Source organism: Malania oleifera, chromosome 3 (assembly GCF_029873635.1).
Source record: "Malania oleifera isolate guangnan ecotype guangnan chromosome 3, ASM2987363v1, whole genome shotgun sequence".
Taxonomy (NCBI): Eukaryota; Viridiplantae; Streptophyta; class Magnoliopsida; order Santalales; family Ximeniaceae; genus Malania; species Malania oleifera.
Window position 1 is genome coordinate 53961293 of NC_080419.1, and position 26652 is coordinate 53987944.

Here is a 26652-nt window from a genome sequence, read left to right on the forward strand (position 1 = left end):
CAAATTGATGACTGATATACCACTCCTTCCCAAATTAATTTTAAACCCAGAAACCCTCTCAAATATTTTGAATACTAGTCAAAATGTCCAAAAGAGGATCTCTATTATCACAATTGAAAAACATAGTATCTTAAACAAATTGACGACGGGACACACAAACCCCTCCCTCCCCACTTCCAGCCCTTCAACTAAACCCTTCTCAACCGCCCTTTCCACCATCCTACTCAAAACATCAACAACCAAAACAAACAAAGAAGGAAATAATGGATCCCCTTGTCTAACAGTTCTCAATGTGCTAAACCATGATTTAGATTCCCCATTCACAACAACTAAGAAAAAAGCATTAAACAAGCAACCCCTCATCCAAGTCCTCCATCTCTCCCCAGACCCTTTTATGGCCAAAACACTATCGAAAAAATCCCAACTAACCCTATCATAAGCCATTTCAAAATCTAATTTAAAAAGAAGTCCTTCTCCCTCTTCCCACAGACCTCCTCTACAACCTCATTAGCAATCAAAATAGCATCCACAATCTGCCTACCACCCACAAATGAACTTTGAGCCTTAAAAATTGTAATATATAACACCACACTCAACCTATTAGCTAGTGATTTAGCAATAATCTTATACACACTAGTCAGTAAACTAACAAGCCTAAAATCAGCAATCATAATAGATCTGTTACTCTAAGGCCCCAAAATGATGAAAGTGGAATTAATGCTCTTGCTAAGACTTCCATTACAATAAAATTCATAAGAGACCTTTAACAAATCCACCCAAACCATATTCTAACAATCTTGAAAAAAAAAAGATAAATTAAACCCATTGTACTTGGAGCTTTATCCCTCTCCATCCCAAACACAATTGCCTTAACTCCCTCCTCAAAAGGTCTTTCCAATCAACTCACATGACCTTTGAAAATGGGATTCCAATCTAAGCTCTCAATCATAATCCTACACAAATCCTCCTATAAATAAAAATTGGAAAAAATTAATAATCTAATTTGCAATCAAACGATAATTAGAAATAACCTCATCTCCTTCCAAATCCAGTTCCCTAACCATGTTTTCCATCATCTTCCCATTAGCCAACCTATGAAAAATGTTGTATTACAATCACCTTCTGCCCCCTTAAATTTAGTCTTTTGCCTCCAACTCCTCTCTTTCCTAAAAATAAAATCCTCCAACTCATTCTTCAACGAAACCTATTTAGCCTCCACAGTCTCCAATATACTAATCCCTTCCTCGTTTCTATCTAAATAGTCCAACTCACCCAAAATGACAACCTTCTTCATCATAATATCCACAAAAGCCTTCCTATTCTAAATCTAAGTCTCCTTAAGATGCTTAAGCTTCCTAATGAACCTAAAACCTTTCCAACCCCTCTCCAAATCCTCACACCAGATTCTCACAACAGAAAGAAAAAAAATCGTGATCAAGCCACATATTCTCAAACAGAAAGGAAGGGGAACCCCTTTTGCCTTAGAAGATTCCAACAAAACAAAAAAATGGTCAGACACCATTCTAGAAAAAACGATTTGGGGAAGATTAGCAAATGCATCCTCACAATCACTACAAAATAAAAACCTATCTAACCAACTAGCAACATCCCTCTCCCCAACCACAGACCAATAGAAAAGAGCACCCGGAGGCAAATCCCTCAACCCACAACTGCTAATAAATCTATCAAAATTCTGCATACCAAAAGAAAACCTACCTCCCCCTTTTTTCTCCCCAGAAACCTAACAACATTAAAGTCACCACCTACAATCCATCTAGGAGAACAAAAGCCAAAAACCACACACAACTCACCCTAGGAAAAAAACCAAAAATTGGGTCTCAAAGGACCATAAACAGATACCTTTAATATCTACCAAAACCAAAAGGGAAAGAACCAAACAACAGTATCAATTTTGTTAATGGACAAGAATCCAAAACAACAAGAATGCCCCCAAATGACCCCTGAGAAGAAATAAGCTCCCAATCCTTACACTTGTCCTCCTAAATATTCTTCACCACTCCCCCCCCCCCCCAAAAAAACCAACACCAAAAAAAAAAAAATCCTATATTCTCTAGTTTAGTTTCTTCAAGTAAAATTAAATCAATTGAAGTCCTAAACAACATTTCCCAATTCCACGCCTTCCAATTCCTTCAACCCAAACCCCCCTCCCCCCCAATGCTCCAACTATTGAGCTGCATAACTTAACTCTCTAACCCTCCTCACCTTCCCCTCTAACCCCCCATAATTAATACAAGATGCTACCTTATTGAGTTCCTTTTGAACCTTCTTTTTTTAACTCTTATAAGTCCTACGACTCAGCCTCACCTTCATCTCATGGCCTAAGGGACTCACTACCTATAAACCCATATCCTCTAGGAGCTCTTTTGTCTCTCTCACATGGTTTTAAATTGCGGTAGCAGGTAGCATAACGTAACGGTAATGGGTGTAACGGGAAGCGGGTGTAACGGCCGTTAATTTTTTTGAAGCACACACAACCTTGTGCATATTAGCGTACTTGCATGTTTTAAGCTTTTAGCCCTTCTTAGAAAGAGTTTTAGTGTATTTTGGATCTTTTAGTTCGACTAACTAAATTATTTGGTAAGGGCAACAAGTTTACATTTGTTTTAAACCATCATTGATAGAAATATTACGCGTGTGTGCGTATTTATGCTTCTCATTGTTCTTATCTATGATAAATTCTCATGTGTGCTAAATTAATTAATAAAACAAAATACATTATACACTCCATTAATCTATTAGACACATAAGACATACGAATAATTCAAATATAAAATAGCTAGAAAAGAAAGAAGGTTGAAGTTGAAAAATATAGAACATAAATATCACATTACTAATATTATCAAAATAAAATATTTTCCTGACAAGTTAGTATTTTCAAATTGTTAATCAATGCATCTCTTGTGAGTATTTAAAGAAATGGTAAATTTTAAATCATTGCCATCCTCATTATAGTCTTTGCCCCCTCTCGCCACATGGCATATTGAGAATGATTTATGAAAGAGAGAAAAAGTAAGAAGAAAAAGTAAAAAGTAAAATAATTTTTTTGGGGTACCAGTCCTGTAGCGGTTATGTAACGGCCGTAGCAGCCTTTACGTAACGGTCGTGGCCCGTAATGGCCGCTACAACTGTGATTTTTCTTCCCACCAATTTCGTGGTGTGTAACAGTATCAGTAACCCAAAAAACTGTTATGCAATGGCGTTACGTAACAGTCGCAACCGTTATTTAAAACCATGCTCTCACCCCCCCCCCCCCTAACCCAACCTACACCCCCCAAAAAAAGGACTAAAAGCAATAACATCTCCCTAGAAACTCCTACCAACAAACAACATTATTAGTGAAATTATAATGATTGAGAATGGGAAGGATACCTATATGAGAGTAAGAAGTTTTTAGATCCTCCAATGAAAGCACATTCACATTGTCAATCACCATCTCAATAGGCATGAAATCTCCAAGAATATCGATAGGATTAGGCTCAAAATCAAAAACGATGGCCAAAGAACCCTCTTCGACAAATTTATTATGTGATTTTCAGTGTTCCTCAAATGGCTCAAGCTTGGAAATTGTAGCAGTTATTTGTCAAATATCACTTATAAGGGTATGCCAAGAAATTCTCAGATTTTTTAATATCACCTTTTATCTACATAGGCCAGATTTTTTTTTTTTCTTTTTGCTTCCATATGGGGGTTTCTCTATAGGGTGTTTTGGGAATATGGCTTTCTCAAATATGCACTAGTATTCATTGGCTTTCTTCGCTTAGTTTTGTTTACCTATTGTATTACACCCTTTATATAATTTTGAGGATTTCTCATCCTCTTTGTACATTATTCTCTCTAAATAAATTTCTTTTTTCTATCTCATGCACACAAATACATAGATAGACACGTATGAGTGTGTGTGTGTGTCTGTGCGTGTGTGTGTGTGTGTGTGTGTTCATGTTTAATAAGAGGGTCGACTCTCCCAAAGGGGGAACACTACTCAGTCCTTTCCCCTCCTAATGTTAACCAATTCCTCTTGTCTCCTGTCTTCTTTCTCTCCAACTTTCTAACCTAGGTTAAACATTGAATACTCTAGCATACGATGGATAGAATAACAATCATTCTAGTCTAGACATAAGCTGGTATTTCAACACTCTATTCTTACTCTTCCTTTCTTACATGTAGTTACTTTTTGATTACTCATGTAGTATGAATGTTTGAAGCTGAAGCTCCCATTCAAGGTGAAGATAGAGTCCTTTATAGGACCAGCAGCAACAACAATGTCAGAGTGAGCTTTTCATCCTCAAATTATGTGTCTTGGATCAATTGGCAAGAAACTCTTCTAGGCATTGACCCACTTATCAAGGTGAATATCACTTGCATAATAATACAACATACATGGTGGAGTATCACAGGGAAGAATCACTGGTGAAGTAATCCAATTACAAATAGCTACACACAAACAATGAAAATTAAGTTTTTGTAGCAAATGAGTTTCCCTATTTTTTTTTTTGCAGTAATGCGATTACCAAGAAAATATGATTCAAACAAGAAGAGGGAAATTTGGATGAATCTTCACGAAGGTTTTGGCTGGAATAATGACTGGAACCTTCCAATTTTTTCCTTTCCTTTCAACCATTTCTCAACAACCAAATAGTGGACAATATAAGGTAAAAAAGAAATCTTAAATGTCTAAATCAGAAAGCAACATGGTAGCTATATTTCAAAATTTTCCCGTGTTTGATTTCATCATGCTTGTCCCTTGGCAAGTTACAAAGAAAACCTTCTATCTATCCGCTTTACAGTACCTCTTATGCTTGTTGTGCTCCTTGCATCCACTGGAACTCAAATTCCCAATGATCTCAGGCAAATTCCCTTCTAGTTGACAAACTTGATTTCGACTTGAAGCCTAGCAATGCAAGTTCATGGGGCCAAGATGTCAGCAATACAAGCACTAGATTACCAAGAAAATTCTCCTAGGAGGCAAGGACTGAGAATTGGGAGAAAGGAATACCATTCGTCCATGAATGGTGACGACAACCCAAAAATAAAGATTTAAAACTAAGATCCAAATTTTCAAACACCATCTATAGAGACATAGTTCAAGACAATTCGGTTGATGGAGAGGCCATAGTGAGGTCATAGAATTTTTTTAGGGGTGGAGTTCTTTAAAGGGGGGCAAAATGTGTTCCGGAGCATGTGGTTACCGCATCAATATTGAGGCTAAAACTAGTGTTTTTAAAATTAAAGAATGATGTCACCACATTCCATCCAAGCTACTATCTACAAGTCATTGATGGAAGGGTAATATGTGGATGCAAAACTATGTCGAAGGACCAAGTTCTTAAATTTTGATTTTGACTAAAATTTCAAGGTTACAGAAATACAGATATTTCAATGCCAAATTTATTTTGTAGTTAAAATTTCGCCAAATTTCACTAAAATTTTAAGATTTTGATAAATTTTGAATACAACAACAACAACAAGCCTTAAGTTCCACTAGGCGAGTCGGCTACATCAATTTTCAGCCAATTCACACAATTGAATGCATTTTTCTTGTCTAGCTTAAGAGCTACTAAATCCTTCCTCACTATTTTATTCCATGTAATTTTAGGTCTACCTATACCACTTCTAATACTAGTAACAATAACTAGTTCACTCCTCACTAGTGCACTACTTGGCCTGCATTTCAAATGCCCAAACCATCTAAGCGCACCCCTCCCTTATGTTCTACTTGTGCTATAACTAACTTATTGCAAATATGTCCATTCTTTTATTTATCCTTTAAAATGTTATACAACTTATCCATCAAAGCATTTGCATTTTGGCAACTTTTACTTTTTGGATATGTTGTTTCTTAGTTGCCCAACATTCTAATCCATAGAGCACCACTAGTCTTATAGTCGTCCCATAGAACTTTCCTTTTAATTTTAAGGGTATTCTACGATCACACAGCACATTCAAAGCACTCTCTATTTTACACAGCATGCTTTAACTCTATGTATTACATCCTCCTCAATTTCTCCTTCCACTTGCATAATAGATCAAAGGTAATGAAATCTACTAATGCTATTAATTTCTTGATTATCAAGTTTAATCTTATCTCCAACATTCCTCCTTGTGTGGTTGAAATTACATTTCATATATTCTATCTTATTCTATATGTCCTAAAACCTCTAGACTCTTAAAGTTGTTCTCCATAGTTCTAATTTAAATTCTACTCAACTCCTACTTTCATCAATCAAAACAATATCATATGCAAACAACATGCTCCATGGAGTCTCGTTTTGGATATTCCTAGTGAGACATCAATCATTAAAGTGAAAAAATAAGACTCAAAGTAGAATGTTAATGTACACCTATTGTGATTGGGAATTCCCTAGACTCTTCTCCTACCATTCTAACTCTAGTTATTACTCTATCACACATATACTTAATGACATCAGTATATCTACTATATACTCCTTTTCTAAAACCCATTATAGAACTTACCTAGTACTGTATCATAGGCTTTCTCTAGGTCAATAAAAAACATATGTAAGTTCTTTTTCTTTTCCCTAAAATTTTTCAGTTTTCTTTTAAGATAAATAGCTTTTGTTGTCGATCTCCCAAGCATAAAACCAAATTGATTCACTAAGACCCTCGTTTCAAATTTTATTTTTGTTCAATTACCCTCTTCCACAATTTCATCTGATGAATCATAATTTTAATTCCATGATAGTTATTACAATTTTGAATACCATCTTTCTTTTTGTATACATGTATTAATGTGCTCTTCCTCCAATCCTCTAGCAATTTCTTGGTTTTATAATAGTGTTGAATAAATTAGCTAATCATATACTTCCATTATCTCCTAAACATTTCCAAACTTCAATTGGGACGTTATCTGATCCTATAGATTTCCCAATTTTCATTTTTTTTAAAGTCATCTTAACTTTAGTGACTCGTATTTTGCGAAATAAATTTCAAATTTTTATTCTTTTCCTCATTTTCACTTCTAAGTTCAAGCTTTCAATTTAGTTTTCATTAAACAACTTATTATAGTATCTTCGCCACCTCTCTTTTATGTCTTCTTCTTTAACCAAGACATTCTAATTCTCATCCTTCATACAATTTACACTACCTAAATCTTTGATGTTACATTTTCTAGCTCTATTAAGTAGCAAGTTTATGTCTCTTTCCCCTTTTTTGTATTTAGTCTAGCATATCATAAGCTCTATGTTTTAGCTTCACCAATGGCCCTTTTGCATCTTTTCTCACCTCTTTATACTTTCAAGATTTTCTCTGGTTCTACAATTTGGCTATGTTTTACACCAAATCCTTTCTATCTTTATGACTTTTTGGACATCTTGATCACACCGTCAACTTTCCTTGCTGCCCTAGAATCTTCCCCTGGATTCACCTAAAATCTTTTTTTTTTTTTAATCTTTTTAGCAAAGCTAGCCATCCTATTCCACAAAGTGTTCGCATTTACCTTATCCCCTGTTGTCCAATCACGCTATTGGATCATTTTATCTTTAAACCTTACTATATTTTCTCCCGTCAGACTCCACACCCAGTCCTCTTGCATTGATTTATGTTACTCTTTCTCTTCCTTTTTTAGTACATTTATCTACAATTGGAAGTCTAGAACTCTATGTTGTGTAGTCAAACTTTCACTTGGGATAACTTTACAATACTTACATGATACACAATACCCCCTCCTAGTTAAGAAAGAATCTATTTGACTTTTATTTTGTCCACTTTTTAAAGTTATTAAGTGTTATTCTCTTTTCTTTAAGCAGGTATTCATTATAACCAAATTGCATGACATAGAAAAATCTAAAATTGTATCACCAGGCTCATTTTTATCTCCATATCCATGGCCTCCATATATCCATCCTCTCATAACCTTTATTGTCCTTTCCAATGTGTCCACTCAGATCAGCTTCTTTGAATGTTTTCCTATTGTCCAATCACCATGTTTGACCATTTTATCTTTAAACTTTACTATATTTTCTCCCTTTAGACTCCACCACCTAGTCCTCTTGCATTGATTTATATTTCTCTTTCTCTTCCATTTTTCAGTACATAAATCCAATACTAGAAGTCTAGAACTCTATGTTATGCAGTCAAACTGTCACTTGGGATAATTTCGCAATACTTACATGATACACGATTCCCCCTCCTAGTTAAAAAAAAAATCTATTTGGCTTTTATTTTGTCCACTTTTGAAAGTTATTAAGTGTTCTTCTATTTTCTTAAAGCAAGTATTCATTACAACCAAATTGCATGACATAGAAAAATCTAAAATCATATCACCATGATCATTTTTATCTCCATATCCATGGCCTCCATATATCCTCTCATAACCTTTATTGTCCTTCCAATGTGTCCACTTAAATCAGCCGCTATGAATATTTTTTTAGACTTTGGTATCCCTTGTATAATACCATCCATATCTTCCCAAAATGTCTTTTAACAATTTTTCCTAAGCCTGGTTGGGGAGCATACGCACTAATGACATTTATTATCTCTATACCTAGGACTATCTTGATTTTTATGATCCTACCCCCTATTCTTTTAACATCTACCACATTATCTTTCAAGTCTTTTTCTATAATGACTCCCCATTTTTATGTTTTTCTTTTCCAATGTACCAAAGTATAAATCCTGATTTTTCAACTTCTCTAGCTTTCTCTCCGACCCATTTTATCACTTAAAGGAAGATTGCGTTAATTTTTCTTCTAATCATTGTATCCACTATCTCCATGCTTTGCCCGTAAGTGACCCTATAGTCCAACTGCCTAATCTAATCCTAATTTCCCATAAAAACTTCTTAACCCTCTCTTGTCTAGAATGACCCAGCCTAGCCACCTTTTTCCATTTTTCACTACACTCGGGGGGTATATGTGCAAGGCATTGCTCGTTGGGGATGCCCCATTAAATACTTGGTGAGGATTCATATGATGACAGGTCTGACTAGTTTTTCACTTGTTGTCAACTACCTAACACAATCCTAATCCTTTATCTAGGCTTCGGACTAGCTGCGTATATAGATATTTATGGCATTTAGTGCCACATGAGCGAAGTGCATGTATCTAGCAATTGTTGGTTGATAAAATTTAGTAAATAATTGTTGTACACCTATATTTCTATCTTTGAAAATATAGGGTGGAAAAATGACTAGTGCATAAACTGAAATACATAAAGTGTGCATAATCTAACTTGAAATTAGAATAAGCACGAGTTGTTCTTGAAAAATAGTGAAATCATAAAATTCTTGAAATCAGAATGTTTGATTCACAAGTTGTTTTGAATTTCAATAAAATTGATGCATGTTATCTTTATGGCAGGCAGTAAGTAAATGGTTGATGCAAAATGTTTTCAAATTCAATGCATGAAAACTCCGCAAACCCTAGCCTAAGTAAACTACTTGTTCATTAGCTTGTGTCCACTTCACAATAATCTAAATTCCCTAGAGCTAGATCCAGATTCCATGCACACGATAAATTTCATATGGTTCATGGAAATTTTGATGAAAAAAATTTATAAGATGGAAATTGACTTCCATTTTGATTTCAAGAATGATAAAAAGCAAAAATTTCAATGGAAATTTTGACAATTTTGAAATTTAAGACCATGCAAAGGAGTCTCATCTATTTTATTTTTCAAAAGCCAAGGGAGGTCTGTGTCATTTTTGAAAAATTCAAAGGAGGTCAATGTATACCCCTACCTCCCCCTTCCCCCTATTTTCCCACCCAAAGAAACTAGGAAAAAAAAAAGAATGAAATCATATCAATAAGAACTATCAGCATACAAAACCAACCTTTCTTGAATGTAGGTCGCCACTCGATATCAAATCCAAAAATGACCTGACCCATTTCCCTTTCCTTAGCCGCCATACCGTCTAAAAGCTGCCTTGTTGCTTTCTCTACCTCAGTAACAGTTCTGCTATACACAATACGACCACCAAAACTCATTGTGGGATTTTTGAACTTCAAATTTTCTGATATATGAACAAAATAAAATTAAATGTTACAACTTTTTGTTTCCTAATAAATACAAAATCTAAATATTATCAACAAAATGGAATTACAGATATTATTTTCTTCAAATTTTAAAATGAAGATAAAGAAAAGTGAAAATTCAAGATAAAAAGAAAATTCAAAATTGGGAATGATAGAATTCATATTATAATCGTTCTATAGTCACGGTCAACATGCAAAACGTTGCCCTTTGAAGGGCTATCCATGCAACATATAACATCTTATAAGCAAGACTAAATAGAAATCATGAAAGATTACTAAAACTTGTCAACTGTTCATAGAGAAATCAATCACCTTCAACATTAACTCAAAAGTTTGAAATTGATGATAGAAGAATGAAATGTATGCCTACTAGTTCCCTCATATTATATAAGTTCTTATAAATTGCAAATACACAAAATATAAATTTCGAAAGCTACAAACAATGAGAACACCAAAAATATTACCCACACAAAGAAAGGTTGATGCACACATACCCAATAAATATCGGGGAAAAAAGGGGGAAAAGGAAACAAGAGCACTACAATTTATGTGGTTTGGCAAGGTGCCTATGTCCATAGTGTCTATGCAATTTCCACTATCTCATCAATGAAAACTACCTTAGGGTTTCAACCATAGGCTACAAGCATGTATATATAGGCCCCATGTCAGAAACTCCAAAATGCCCTCATAAAACAATATAATGACAGTATGATCTGACTCAAAAAATCTTACCTTTAACCCCCTCACCATTCATGCAAAACCTCCCACTTATAACAAGCTTCAAGTGGATAACTGTCAGACTCTTGAGTAGCTTGACATAGCCAAGGCAGACGGCATGGGCAAACCATGTGCCAAAGCAGCCATTTGAGATGTCCTATCATGGGTTGTCCTGACAATGGTTCGTTGGTTAAACTATGTTGCTTCAAGGGAAGCAAATAGTAAAGAAGTTGCCTACTTGACATGGTCAAGGATGGACATGGTTGGGGCCATGGTCCTAGACAAAGTTGCTTACAATGGCTGGTTTCGATTAACATGATCAAATGCAATTAACATGGTTTAGATGGTTAACTGGGTTACATCAGGTGCCTCGGTGACATTTGTTGTTGTTGGGACATAGACAAGTCATGGTTAAGGGGAAACCATACTAGACACAAGTGTTGACTCGTGGGGGGTACTGGTGTCAATGTCAATTGCTCACAATGTTGACATGTTGACCATACAAGGCAGTTACTCGGTAGTTTACCCCTACATGACTGCCAAACAGGTTTGGTTAGTGGGTAAATTCGTGGGTAGACACTGGTACATGTTTCTAGCCATTTATTTGTAAGCATAACTTATGTTAGCCTTTTTGGCAATTTCTGGTTACGTCCAGCACAACCTAGGTAGTTGGGGTTGTCAACTGCAGACCCTAGGTAGTTAGGGGTGTCAACTGTGTATCAATTTAACATGTGGGTTGCAGGGGGCATGGAGGAGGGCTGGGTTGTGTATGTTTCCTACACATGTTAGAGTGTATTTCCTTGTCTTAAAATAAAAGAAAGGTTAGGAGGTGTTGCTCCTATAATTGCTTGTTTCCTTGTGAATGTTAAATTGAAATACTATATACTTACAAGATTTAACCACTAATTGTGTGTGTAATATTTGCTTAACCGGGTGTGTGTCACTTGGTGCCACGTAGTGTCAAGTTTGTGTTTTGTGAACTTAAACCCTTTGACAATTGATATCAAAGCTTGGTTCAGTGATGGCAAACTCAAGTTGGCAGGATCGATCGGATAGGTTGGAGAACTTTATTGGTTTTCCACAAACTGATGATGCAGTTCCATCGACAATGCAGCGTGAGCATTTGCCAAGGGGTTGGTTGAACTACAACAATGACATGTTGATTTTGTGGTTGCTACAGAAGCCAAGATGTCAACATTGTTGAATGATATAACGTCACTTACAGAAGCCTTGAATGGTAGACTTGGTTCAATAGATGGTGAGATTACTCTTGTGAAAAGAGCCACGCCTCAAGTTCTAGTGGGGGTGAGACTAGTCACAAAATTCGGGTCCCTAAACAGAATTCCATTGAAGGAAGTCAAAGTGCGAAGAATGTTGAGAATTTTCTATAGGACATGGAGTAGTACTTCAAGGTTGCTTACATTCTAGAAAATGAGAAGGTAGCCATAACGTCGATGTATTTGTCGGGCGATGCTAAGTTATGGTGGCGTAAGTGGATAGAGGATGATGCAAATACAGGCAAACCTCAAATTAAGATGTAGGAGACTTTAAAGAAGGAATTGAAAGATCAATTGCTCTCTTCCAATATGACTTGGGTTGCATGCCCTTAAACAATTGAAGCAGATCTGAACCGTGCAGGATTATGTAAAGGAATTCACTTTCTTGATGTTGGATATCGAGAACATGTCAGAGGAAGACAAACTTTCCGATTTACAATCATGGGCACAAATGGAACTGCGTAGGCAAGGAGTGAAAGATCTCCCTACAGCCATTGCAGTAGCAGATGACTTGGTTGATTTCAGAATCAATGATAAGACCAAGGGTCCCAAAGCCAAGACAAAGAACGACAAGGATAAGGATAAGGATAAGGCTAAGGCTAAGCAAGAGAAGGGGAAGAAGAGGGATAGCCAGGAGAAATCTAAAGGTGAAGGCCACAACCAGAATAAAGGGAAGGATGTTTCCCAAAATCCCCAAAGGTTTGGTTGTTTCATCTGCAACGGTCCTCACGTGCCCATGATTGTCCTAAGCGGGAAAAGTTGAATGCATTGGTAGCCTCAAATTCAAAAGATGGAGATTCGGATGAAAAGAGGCCTTCGCATGTCAATCCATTGCAGTTGTTGAATGCTATCACTCTTGCAAAGCCTTCCTCAGTCCCTCTCAAAAAGGCCTAATGTATGTTTGTGTGAAGATCAATGGTGTTGAAGTTGATGTTATGGTGGATTCCAAAGGCCACAAATAACTTTGTTGCACAGAAGGAGGTGACAAAGTTTGGCCTCAAACTTACTCAAATTCAAGTCGGATCAAGGCTGTAAATTCAGAAGCAAAGCCTATATTGGGAATAACCACTGCTATCCTAACAATGGGATTGTGGGAAGGAAATGCAATTTAATGATGGTCCCTTTATAGATGACTTCGATGTAATAATCAGCATGGAATTATTTGTGAATGCTAAGATGAAGTTGACGCCTCACATTGCTAGAATCCTAATCTCTTATGAGAAGGCATCTTGCTTTGTTCCTGCAATGTATAAGGATCCAAGCAAGAAGTGTGGCAAGAGAGAGATGAGCATCATCTCGGCCATGTAGTTGCATGATGGTTTAAGGAAGGGTAACTCCATATTCTTGGCTACACTAGTGGAGATCAAACCAGACCAGATGGTGGAAGTTCATGATGTGATTGCGGAACTGTTGGGGAAATTCTCTGATTTCATACCTGCAAAGCTCCCAAAAACTCTCCCACCCAGATGTGCAAGTCAAATAGAATTGATGCCTGGTACTAAACCTCCTACACAAGCTCCTTACAAAATGGGACCTTTGGAGTTGGCAGAATTGAGGAAGCAATTGGATGAGTTGCTGAGGGCAGGACTTGTTCAACCCTATAAAGCTCCCTATGGGGCTCCAGTATTGTTCCAAAAGAAGCAGGATGGTTCGTTGTGAATATGTGTAGATTATCGGGCTTTGAACAAGTTCACAATAAAGAACAAGTATACAGTCTCCAATGTTGAGTTGTTGTTTGATCGGTTGGCAAAAGCATCATTCTTCACAAAGTTGGACTTGCGGTCAGGCTATTGGCAAGTGAGGATTGCAGAGGGGGATGAGTCAAAGACGGGTTGCGTGACTCAATATGGCTACTACAAATTCCTAGTTATGCCATTCAGTTTGACTAATGCCCCTACAACTTTCTGAAATTTAATAAAAAGATGTTTTTTTATGAATTTATAGATCGCTTTGTTGTTATCTATTTGGATGACATTGTTGTTTACAGAAATTCTTTGGAAGACCATGTGCAGCACTTGAGAAAGGTGTTCAATAAGTTGAGGGAAAATCAATTGTATGTTAAGAACGAAAAGTGTGAATTTTGTCGCCAAGAAGTAAATCTTGGGACATTGGGACTATTGGGTTAGCAAAGGGCAGGTGCATATGGATGATCAGAAGATGAAAGCCATCCTTGATTGGCTTGCACCATCAAAGGTGTCCGAGTTACGCTTATTTCTGGGTTTGGAACTACTATCAAAAGTTCATTCAAGGGACTCAAAAAGAGTTGCCCCATTGACAGATTTGTTGAAGAAACACAACAAATGGGCATGGATAAATGAGAACCGAAAAGCCTTTGATGGCTTGAAGATGGCAGTATCACCCATGGTCTTAAATTTCCATGAAACTGTAGAAATTTCTTGTTTCCATCACCCTCAAAATCGAAACGGAGTAAATTTTTGTCTTACATAATTTCCATTGAAATTTCTATGAAACATCCAAAATTTATCGAAATCTCATAATCTTAGCAAAACTTGTCAAAATTTTAACTATAAAATGAAATTTCCTTGAAATTCAAATGATAGATTTAGGAGTGAATTGAAATTTCTCTCTTAATTTAATTTATTTTTTTATCAAAACAAAAGATTATTACAAAGGCTTTTAAAATATTATGAAAAAATAAACTTAAAAAAACATTTTATTAAACCATTCATGTCTAAATTATCATTATTTGTATAATAAATAATATTTACATGATTTACGAATTTCATTTGTATTAACTAACTATGTTTACTGCACATTATCTTACAAATATGTTTGATACACATATTATATATCAACTTTTCCACCTCAAGTACAACATAGATGTATTTAACTTGTAACATATTTGTCCAAAAACTTACATTATTATGTCTATTAACCATGTCTAAAGTTTCATTAAAGAATGCCATGCTTTACTACTGATTTCCATTATTTTTCCAAATAGAGTAGCTTTTTTCGTTTGGACTGCTGCTTTAAGGAAATGCTTAATGATTGACAATTTACGAAAAAGAAAGGTTTGGATATTGGATTGGTGCTACATGTGCAAGTGTAATAATGAGACGGTTGATCATCTTTTTATTCATTGTCCGGTTGCAATGGACTTGTGGGTTATGGTATTTGGTTTGTTTGGAGTGAGCTGGGTTATGCCGCAATCTGTAGTGGGACTTCTAGCATGTTGGCAAGGCAGCTTTGGTCGTTATCGAAATGGGTTTATTTGGTTGATGGTTCCCCATTGTTTATTGTGGTGTCTTTGGAGGGAGAGAAATAGTAGGTGCTTTGAAGATAAGGAAAGATCCATTTCGGACCTGAAGCTATTTTTCTTTACAACTTTGATGAATTGGTTCGCTGCTTTGCGAAACCAATAATTTGCTTCTGTTTTTGATTTACTAGATTCTTGAAATTTCTGTTTTTGATTTGTTTACCCCACACGTACACTCCTTGTGTAATTGGTGTTCATTTTTGTTATCAATAAACTTATTACTTATCAAAAAAAAGAAATCAAAATTGACATAGAAATCAAAATTTCCCTCGAAATTTCTATACTTTTGGAGCTTCAAAATTTGAGTTGAAATTGAAATTTAAGACCTTGGTGTCATCATAACCGGTGCTGCGGTTACCTATATTTGATCTACCTTTCAAGGTACATGGATGCTTCTGACAGAGCCATCGAAGGAGTCCTTGTGCAAAAGGGACATCCTGTGGCCTTTGAGAGCAGAAAGTTGAACGAAGCAAAGACACGGTACTCCACTCATGAAAAAGAAACGACTGCAGTACTGCATTGTTTGGAGACTTGACATGATTTGTTGGGAACTTGGTTTACTGTGGTGACTGATAATGTGGCCAATACTTACTTCAAAACTCAAAAGAAACTCTCACCGAAGCAGGCTCGATGGCAAGGGTTTTTGGTTGAGTTTGATTTTTAATGGGTGCACAAACTAAGGAGGAAAATCAGGTGGTTGATGTTTTGAGTTGGAAAGAAGTGGAGGCATATGTTGCAGCCCTTACGCAATTAGAATGCAGTTTTTTAGACTGTGTTCGGGATGCTGCAAAGACAAATTCTGAGTTTAATAGACTCCAACAGATGGTGAATGATGGGGCAGTACGCCGGTATTGGTTGGAAGATGATTTGATATACACGAAGGGTAGCAGGGTATCTTCTTCTTGGGGTACTCAATAATGAACTGCTGCAAGAAATACATGATGCACAATGGGCTGGTAATTCGGGAAGGGAAAGAACTTTGGCTTTATTAACGAGATCATATTTTTGGCCTAAAATGGAAGATGATGAAGCCTATGTCAAAACATATCTTGTATGTCAACAAGACAAGTTGGAGAGACAAAGGGAGGCAAGTTTGTTGCAAACTCTTCCTATTCCAAAAAAGCCATGGAGAAATGTATCTAAGGAACCTCGAAACTTCAATCGAAATCCAAATTTAAGATCATGCCCATGTTCACCGCACACAAGAGTCTGTTCATCACCTGCAGCTTTTTTGAAAATTATAGTCATACCTTTCGAAGTCAAACCCTAATTTTCAGGTATTATTTCATCACACCTCCCTCATCAAAAATAGAACCCCCTGGAGCAACATCCCCTGAAATTTTATTGCCATCTGTTACAACCAAAGAAAAAAAATCTGCCCTTTATCATATCAGTTCCTCTAATTCATTCATTGTTGAACCCTTGTTCATACCATACTTGTCCACATGAGTTATCATTGATACTTTTGAAAAAAAAAAAAATATATCTATGCAACAAAATATTTGAACCGGGGGTGGGGGAGGGAGGATAAGGCATCCTCCGGAAAAGAAACAATATTACATCAAAGCTGCCTTCCAGTCCCTTTAAATATCAAAAAGCATAAGAGCCTCAAACCCCAGCCAAAAATGAAACAAAAATAACAATAATAATAATAATAATAATAATAATAATAATAATAACTTTCTCCAAAAGCAAACTTCAAGTAGTCCTATGGTCTTTGAATATTCTATCATACCTTTCGAACCAAATAATCCTCAAAGTAGCATATACTGTGCAGTTCCAAAAAAAATCTTTCCTCTAATATTCTTTCTGCAAAACCCCAAAATTTAACCAACAAGAAATCATGAACCTTCTGTGGAGCCTCTCACTCTGGTTACCATTCAATAGCTTGTTGTGTGTGCATTGTAGTAACTTTATCATTCATATCGATTGTCATCAAGTTTAGTCTTCCTCAGCATTATTGTATCATATTGCATTATCCATCCCCACCAAACTTGCACCAATTGATACCCAATCTTTGTCTGTGCAAGACTCTATAGCCCAAAAATTTGACCAGCTCTACAAGCAACTTGCACTAGTCATGAAGCTGTTGGGCAAACACCCTATTGATGGCACAATCACTTAGGCACCCTAATGAGTCCCCATATTCAGTAGGGTCAGCACGAAGCATTCTTCCCACTCCAAGAGTTCCTATAGCACCTAACTATACAATTCAAGCCCCAAGAAAACCTAGCAGACCAGCCCAACCCCTTCAGCCTTAAGTTAACCTAGAGTCCGGGCTTGAGGGGGTAGTTTCGACAAGTTTGACAATGTGGAGTACCAACCTAACACTTGGCATACTCCGCATTCCCCTAGGCATGATCAAGAGGACTATGGATGTTACTAAGAGGGTCAAGGTAGTCGTGTGTAGCTATCACAGTAAATTATATCCAAATTCCTTCTTAGATTGGGTAGATGAGATGGAGGATTACTTTGTGTGGTACAGAAATGCAATATTCAAGGTGAGGACAAAGTTTTGTTTGCCAAGATGAAACTTGTAGGAGCAGCCAAGAAGTATTGGCAAATTCTACAAACAAACCTCCTAGCAGTTAGGTGAACCTCTAGTTACCCAATGGGAAGTGATGCGATAATAGTTGAAAGAAAAGTACCCCCCTCCTTCCTATAAGAACCCATTGCCTAGTGACCTCCTGAACCATAGAAAAACCAACACTATAGCAAGTTATATGGAGGGATTTGAGGAGCAATTGCTTAGGAGTAGTATTGTTGAGGTTACACAGTCATCAAGTTTGTGAATGATCTTAAGGCGGATATTGCGAGAGAGATTGAATTGTTTTCGCTAGTCTTTAGAGGCAGCTTATTAGAAAACTATTGCCATCAAAAGTTACCTCAAGATACCTCATAGGTCATTGTCTCAGGTAAGTGAGTCTCATCATTCCAAATCCTTCCCTCACTCTAGGTTTATCCCTCCTTAGTATATCCTTAGAGAGAGAACAGCATAGCAGATAGAGTCCCATCATGTTATTCACTCTAGAGTGTCTAGTATCTCTCAAGCTAGTTTCTTATCTGTGTAGTTTCATTGCCGCCACACTAGGGGTCACATAGACAACGAATCTTAGCTTTGGAGCGTGAAATTGATGACACACCCGATTGTGAGGATGAAGTTGTAGATGGCATTGAGTACTTGGTAGATGAGGGTGGGCTTGTTAATGATTTAAAGGAGGATGAAAACCATGTTAGTGCAATGAGGTGCCTTTTTTCCACTAATATGGATGGTGAGAACCGGAAGTAGATCACTATTTTCCACGCTTTCCTCCGATGCGGAGATAAGACATGCAAGCTAGTTATTAATAGGGGTAGTAGCATAAATGTGATCTCCAAAGCTACTCTTGGAACATTCAACGCTGCACCACATCCCTATCCTTTGAGACTAAATTGGGTAAACAAAACAAATGTGCCTATCACTAAGAGGTGCCTTGTACCCATCCAAATAGGAGATTATAAAGATAAGGTTTATTGTGATTTACTCTTGATGGATGTGGCCCACGCCCTGTTAAGCCCCCCAAAATTATGATCATATGATCATGATGTGACCAATCATGACAAGAAAATGCCTACGTGTCTATGCATAAAGACAAGAGGATCATTTTGACCCCTACAAAGCCCACAACAAGGATCTCAAGTTTAGGAACAAGATAGCCTTCCATGTACCAATTCAAAGAAGCATCAAATTGCTACATCATAGGGCTTTATAGCGAGAAAGCTCTAGAAACAGGTGTATCTTAGCAACCATTGCCCTAGAAGTTCCTTCTAAAGTTCGAGGGTTTGCATGTGAGTATCCTCCCAAGGTAGGAGAGTTGTTAGTTGAGTTATATAGTACCCACCAACTCCCTAGTGAGCCACCACCTATGTGGGACATTCAGTATGCTTCTAGTCTCAATCTTGGTTCACAATTACATAAGCCTTGAAAGGCCTACAAATAGTTTAGAAATTATATTTTTTAAATTTTTATATATATAAACACGCCTAGCCTTACTAGGATAAAACGTTAACCTCCGGCATTTAAAATATACATCTATACATGCCTAGCTTTGCTAGCCTAAACCTCGCACCTTCATCTTTTCAAACATTGCTACAAAGTTTCTAGAAAGTAAGCTCATACCAAAAGGCCACCTCAAGCAAGACTGAAAAAGTTTCAATGGACAATCAAACAGACAGCGAATGCCTTGGAAAAAACGGCCCTTATATGCTACCCTTGACACACTACAAACCTTGTACATTGTTCAGTCATATGCCACCAGGGAATAGCTAAGAGACTCTTCTGTAGTTGTGCACAGTTTTTTAGAATTTTATGGGTAAAAATATTTTGAAGAAAATGGCATAACTGAGGACCTAGTTATGCCATTTTCAGCACATAATAAGGTATTGTTCGCTTAACATGTTCGAAGCATTGGTAAATTTTGAATTCGTTTTAGCTCCTAAAATCAATGTAAGTATTTCCAAAAATTCTAATCAAACAACACCTAAGAAACGCGAGAGCAACGTTGAACAAGGACCATTGCTAATATAACTACAAGAAACTCATGACACTACTCAGCGATGAGGAAACAATCACAAAGGAAATTTTACTGCAATTACTACCAGGAAAAGAGAAGAAATTTAAACATTTAAATCTCAAAGAACAGGAAAGCAGAACATCCAAAATGTCATTTCCTCTCAAGTGTTCTGCAATTTTTTCCCCGAATAAACAGCGCGAATGTATAGAGAAACTCCCAAAAAAAAACAGGTCACCTTGGCGAGAAGAATGAACAAAATCAAATGGCCGATTTTTTGGGCAGGGGGATAGAGTGAACGAATGCGAGCACCGAATTACGGAACTCGCTAAAGAACCCGGCAATCTGCGGCGGTGTTTCGAGCAAGGGTCGCTGCCGTCATGACTCGCAGTGGAGGAGGAGGAGGAAGAGGCGGACCGAATTGCATCGTCTATAGCTTCGAGTTCTTCTTCAGTGATTGGGTAGTCCCAGTCATCGGGAATGGAAGTGAGGGGCGAAGGGTTAGCTTCGGTTTCCATTTTGGAGTGTCGGATGCACTGCGCGCTCAGGTGAGGACCCTGCAGCTGCGACGGACACTTGACTTCGAGAGCGGGATCCACATTTGATTCCCTACTTGCCGACGTGGTGGCATTTTAAAGTGATCGTTAATGCAGAATAAATTATGGGTTGCTGCGCGTCAAATTTACAGCTCATTAATCCGGTCAAACAAATAGGTTTCTTTAGTAGCAAAAGTTGTATGGATTTATAAGGAATTGTGTTGAAACATAATTAACTTTTGAAAAGTCAATTTTAATTAATTATTTTTAAATTAATTATTTAAAAATTGATTTATATAGAGTATGTAATTTTATTTAACCTAAAGTTTACTATTGAAAAGTCGGTGAGTGCCTTGGTTTAAGTTCAAAATAAATAATAATCACTAAGCATATGTCCCTTCAAATTAGTGTGTCCCTTTAGCTAACACTATGCACATTGACTTTTCAAATGTTGGTGGAGTATCAATAAACCAACTAAGGAATGTCGGTTATGATTTACTACATGCCAACTCATTCCTTCTTCCTCCTCTATATGAAAGCAATCCTCCACACTCCCCCCCCCCCCCTCTTTTCACTACTTGTTGATGCTAGTGTTGCAGCCAGAACCACACCTCTCCCTCCTCCTCCTCCTCCTCCCAACAGCCACTAAACCATACAAGATAGGAGTGTTAAGGAATGTTTGAGATCATCAATGTAAGAGAGAGAACTCAGTATAGATCACAACCAAATACTCAAATTAGGTACCCTAATTTCTGCTCTCTCAATGGATGCTTGAGAGCTACCAATGTGCCAACACCTTGAAAATAAGAAATCATCATGCCAAACAAAGATCCTCAATAATTTTGGTTGACACTTAGTTGCATAAAAGGAGTAGAACAATCACATGCAGATTTGGCTTATGCATTCGAATTAGTTAAGGGTATCATGTGAAGCTGATGTGTTCCTAAAATGCAGTAGCCCCCATTTACCTTTGTTTTGTTCTCATTTATCTTGTAAATACCATTTCTTATCATAGTTAGAAGTTATGTAAGGTTTCATGTTTCAAGAAAAATAGGTTAAAACCGAGGAGTTGAGCAATACGAGAAGCAAAGGGAGTAATTGGGAAGCACAAAACTCAAATCATATGCTCAACCAAGCCCATAAAGCCTCGAGTAATCAAAGGAAACAAGACATGGTTTGACCATGTGGTGTGACTAGCTACCATAGGGGGGGACCGGGTCACAGAAGAAAGACTCCAAGGTTCATACTGAAAGTGAATTACTGCAAGGTTCGACCAAGTGCTCAACCAAGTGACCCTAAGGGGCGACCAAGTTGAGAACCTGAGACAAAATGAGTCCAAGATACTAAGAGTCTCAACCAATAGCTCGACTAGGAGACTTTGAGGGGCGACGAAGTCGAGATCCTAAAGAATCACTGAAGTTGAGATCCTACAAGTCTCGACCATTGGCGCGATTAGGAAGATCTATAGGCGCGACTAGGTCGAGAATGCTTGAAGTTTGAATCCCTATTTTCCCGTGAGCCTCGTCCAAGGCGCGACCAATGGAGAAAAGGGCTGCGACCTAGTTGCCAGATGCGAACTGTTTTGCCAGATTTTATGCAGAACTTTCCTGTTTTGAATTTTAAACCTTGTAAACCCTTTTGGGTATAAAAGATAGTGTTGGCCTTACAAACCTTAAAATCTTATTTTGATGCTATCAAACAAGTGGAACTTGACATTTTTGGTTGAGTGGTGATATTTCAGAACTCACAAGGATCACATATGTGAAAGTAAGGTCAAAGTGCTCACAAGAATCAAATGAAGCTTATATTCCAAAGGAACATGATCATATAAAGCTCAAAGAATACTTAAAGGCATGGATGATATATTAAAGCTTGATGACTATGAGAGGATGAACTTGATATTAAAGCTTGAAGAAAGAGCCAAGACAAAGCATGAACACTTAAGTGTTTAAGAATGTCAAAAATCTAAGAAGTCTTTATGTAAGTACTTCATTTGATTTCAATATGGATACAAGAAGCTCTTAAGTTAATTTATTGGACCTAGATACCTTTTAAAATACTTGGAAAATATTTTTATAAGGTGAAAAGATATTTCAAAAAGGTTAAAATTATTTTTGGAATGAAAAACACCAAAAAGAGGTTTTTCCAAATGCTGTCATTTTTTCAACATCCGCATTGAGGTGCATTTTTCTATATCAAAACTTCCTTATTTTAAAACTAGTTCAACATGAAAATTGTAGGATTTTCTCTTACCTTTCTTTTGAAACCAAGAACACTTAATTTGGAGTTGTATAGAAAATGTTATAACCAAAATAACAAAGCGGGGTTGAAAGTGTTAGCAAACTGAATACTATTCACAGCAAAACTTCAAAAGATAGAATAGCAGGCAGAGCCACTTCAGATGACTGAAGTGTAACTTCAGACGTCTGAAGAATTTTTTCAGAAGACTAAAGATTAAGTTCAGACTTCTGGAGATTTTTATGAAAGTTTTCTAAAGAGGCAGAACCACCTCAAACGGCTGAACCCGAAAGTTCAGATGTCTAAACACTGTTAATAGTCATTCTTTTTAAAAGTTTTGAAATTCAAATTCATATTTCTTGGGCTCTAAACTTTGGGAAAACTTGAGGGACACTTCAAGACACTCGGGGAACACGAAATAGACTTAATTACTCATCTATAAATAACCCTCCAAGGTTAAGGATTAAATACATCAAGAAAATACAGCAAACAAGCTTTCTTGCACTTAAATCTCCTAATTCTCTTAAAGCTCTCTTATGCAATCAATTTCCAAGTTTCACTAATGAGATTTGCTATCAATTTATAAAGAAAATTCTAAGCCTACTCTTAATTCTTTCAACCTAGAAAGAAGGCTTACAATGATATCTTCTTGAGCTTCATATTTCCATATTGTGATTTTGATTGAAGTATATAGATTTAACTTGTACTAATCAGCTCTTTGTGAGAGCACTCTTTATACACATCTATTTTTTGTATCTCTTGTAGATTATAACAAGTCCAAGGTATTCGGATCATTAGCTAAGCGAGGGGATATCACTTAGATAGGCAGGCTCTAGCCTAATTGAAGGAGTGATCGAGCAAGGGGATATCACTTGGAGAGGCGGGCTCTAGCCTACTAAAGGAGTGTGTAAATGGTGTTGTTCCGCCCGACAAAGAAAATGGTTTTAGTAAATCCTTTGGTGGTTTGCCAAAGGCGACGATGAAGGCTAGGGATAAGCCAAACCTCGTAAAAGTCGTGGTCTCACTCTCTCTTTCCCTTGCTCTTTATTTTTAGCACATATATTAACTACATAGATGTTTTAAATTCCTAAATCATATATACTACGTAAATTTGGAAATTAAATAAACTTAAAGTTTAATTTTGATTTGGGATTGCGAAAATTAAAAGGGAGTACATTAGTTGATTAATACTTTACAGAAACCTCAAAGGGAGTACGTTGATTGGTTAACACCCAAAGATAAATTAACTAAGAGTTTATTTAAATTCTGAATTTTGAGAATAGTGCGGATGTTGTGTTAAATATCAAATAGAGAAACAAATTACATTCTCTACAGGGCTTACAATTTCATTCACCACAGGGCTGCAGACAAACTAAAAATCTTAATTGAATATTGCGTGGCTAATTGATTGGTTACTTGCATTGTGGTTAATTAGTTTGAATGGTTGATTGAATGTTTATTTGTTTTGTGGCTGTGGATTAGATAAAGAAAATTAAGCTTTTATTATGTGATTGCCAAATCAACAAGAAATCAAGAATTCATTGAAAGAATTAAATTAAGTTAAAGAATTCCTAAAAGGTTTTAAAAAAAAGTTTAAAACCCAATTCACCCCCCTCTTGGAACTACACCTTAGTTTTCAATTGGTATCAGAGAGGGGTTATAACAAGTCCTAACAAGTAGTTATATAAAGATCTAATGGCACACTTAGGCGTAGCTCCCTTTGAAGAAGGACAATCCTTAACTAGGCCACCCATATTTTGTGGTTTGAATTATACTTTTTGGAAGCAGCGTATGAGAATATATTTTCAAACTATGAATTGGAAAGCTTGGGAAGTTGTCATGGATGGAGATCTAATTCCTACCAAAAGTGTGGATGGAAAACAAATTCCTAAAGAGAAAAAGGATATGACTGATATAGACTACAAAATGCTTCAAATAAAATCAAGTGCCATAAATGCTTTGCATTGTGCTCTAGACGATAATGAATTCAATAGAGTCATAACTTGCAAATCGGCCAAGGAAATATGGGACAAGCTAGAAGTAACTTATGAAGGCAATATAGATGTTAGGGATAATAGGATTGATAAGCTTACAAGTGAATATGAAGCTTTTAAGACGAACCCAGATGAATCTATAACGAGCATGTACACTAGGTTCACTCACATAATAAATTCCCTAAATCCCTTAGGAAAAACATACACTACTTATGAAATGATTAGAAAAATACTTAAGAGGTCTTCCACCTATATGGGAATCTAAAACCGCTGCAATAACCGAAAGAAGAAATTTGAAATATACCTCCCTAGATGAGCTTATAGGTTATCTCCTCACATACCAAATGACAATAAATGAAAGAAGTGGAAAAACCAAAGCCCAAGAATCAATAGCCTTCAAAGCCTCAAAAGAAAACTCTAATAGTGAAGAAGAGATGGATGAAGAAGAACTAGCCTTCATATCTAAGAAACTTGCAAAAATCCTTAAAAGGAAAAAGAAATTCAAAAGAAGAAACCAATACTTCGAATCAGAAGAAGAAGAAATTAGCAAAAATAAATCTAAAAATAAAATCCCTACATGTTATAATTGCAACAAAGCTGGACATATAAAATTGGAGTGTCCACTACTTAAGAAAGATTCCAAAAAGAAAAAGAAAAATGTCATGAAAGCCACTACATAGGATAGCACAAGTATTTTGGAATGTGAATCAAGTGACCAAGAGGTTGCTTACACTTGCTTTATGGCATGGGACGATGAGGGAAGCTCCTCATCCAAATCGGTAAATGGTTATAGTAATGATGAATCAAATAATGAGAGCATGCCATCTTATGAAAAACTTCAAAATGATTTATTCAAAGTACATAAGATGCTAATCAAAGTAACCAAAGAAAACACATCATTGAAAAACAAAAATGATGGAATGATGAAAGAGCTAGAATCAATTAAGATTGCTGAAAATGATAAATATTCAAAACTCAAGAAAATAGAAAATAAGTATGAAGCTGCAATAAAAGAATTAGAAATTAAAAATCTTACTGAAAAAGAAAAAGACTTGAAAATCAAGAAATTAAAAAGTAAGAATGAAAAGATGATAGAAGATCTTCGATCTCTAGTCTCTAAGGAATATAAGAAAGACATATATATTTATGAAATAGAGGATAAAATTAGATAATTATCTGAAAAATTAGAGAAATCTCAAAAGAAGGTTGATGACAAGAAAGATATTGCGATAAATGATCTCAAAAATCAAATTGAAGATAAAGAAAAGATCATTTACAACTTCACAAAAGGAAATTAAAACTTTGACAAAATGATAGGTTCACAAAGGATGACCTTAAATAAAGAAGGCATTGGATTTAATGGGGTTGAAAAAAAAAAAAAAGAATCTTTACATAGGATAATTTTCAAAAGCATCCAAAGATTATGCTAGCACATCTTCTTATGCCTACACAAACACCATATGCTACCTATGCAAGAAAAAGGGTCATATAAATTTTGAATGTCCATTAAAGAGAAAGGATGTAAGAATTAAACAAGTATGGAGAATAAAAGAAAAATCAAGTCTTATAAAACCTTTTAGACCCAAGAAAGTATGGGTACCTAGATAAAAGGCCTTAAAAATCTCAAAAAATTTATTAGAACAAATAAAAAAAGCAAATAACATTGTTGGCCAAAGTCATAGGATGATTCATACAAGTTTAAAATAGAGAGCTTTAAAATTTGGAAAGAAAATTCATATGAAGCCAAAAATCAAGCATATTACATGAATATTTTGATAAGAAACATTTTAAGAATGAGAGATACTCTAAGACAATTTGAGCAATATGACAAAGCAAATGAAAATGAAATACATGTTTTGTTAATTTGCTATATATACTACATGTATGATCATGACTTGACTCATATTAATAATGTATGGGTCATTATATTGCAAACTTGAGCATGATTATGAAGCTAAATCTTGATATAAGAAGTATGGAGTTTGAGCATGAGATTATTGAGCATGAGCATGAATCTTGATATAAAATTAATTTTTGACTATGCATGCTAATA

General features: G+C 36.2%; 1 protein-coding gene across 4 annotated transcripts in view; it reads right to left on the reverse strand.

The window, feature by feature from the left end:
• LOC131152178 (3'-5' exonuclease) overlaps positions 1-20454 on the reverse strand; it is a 44490-nt gene extending 24036 nt beyond the window's left edge. For 2 of the 4 annotated variants that reach the window (XM_058103889.1, XM_058103892.1), the window contains exons 1-2: positions 20070-20435; positions 9809-9988 (exon numbers count right to left, since the gene is read on the reverse strand). In XM_058103889.1, coding sequence (XP_057959872.1) covers positions 9809-9988; positions 20070-20349 — 460 coding nt within the window. In that variant the 5' untranslated portion in view covers positions 20350-20435. Of the gene's footprint in view, positions 1-9808; positions 9989-20069 lie in introns of all 4 variants that reach the window. The other 2 variants (XM_058103891.1, XM_058103893.1) reach the window with 2 other exon arrangements.
• Positions 20455-26652: the final 6198 nt, after the last annotated feature.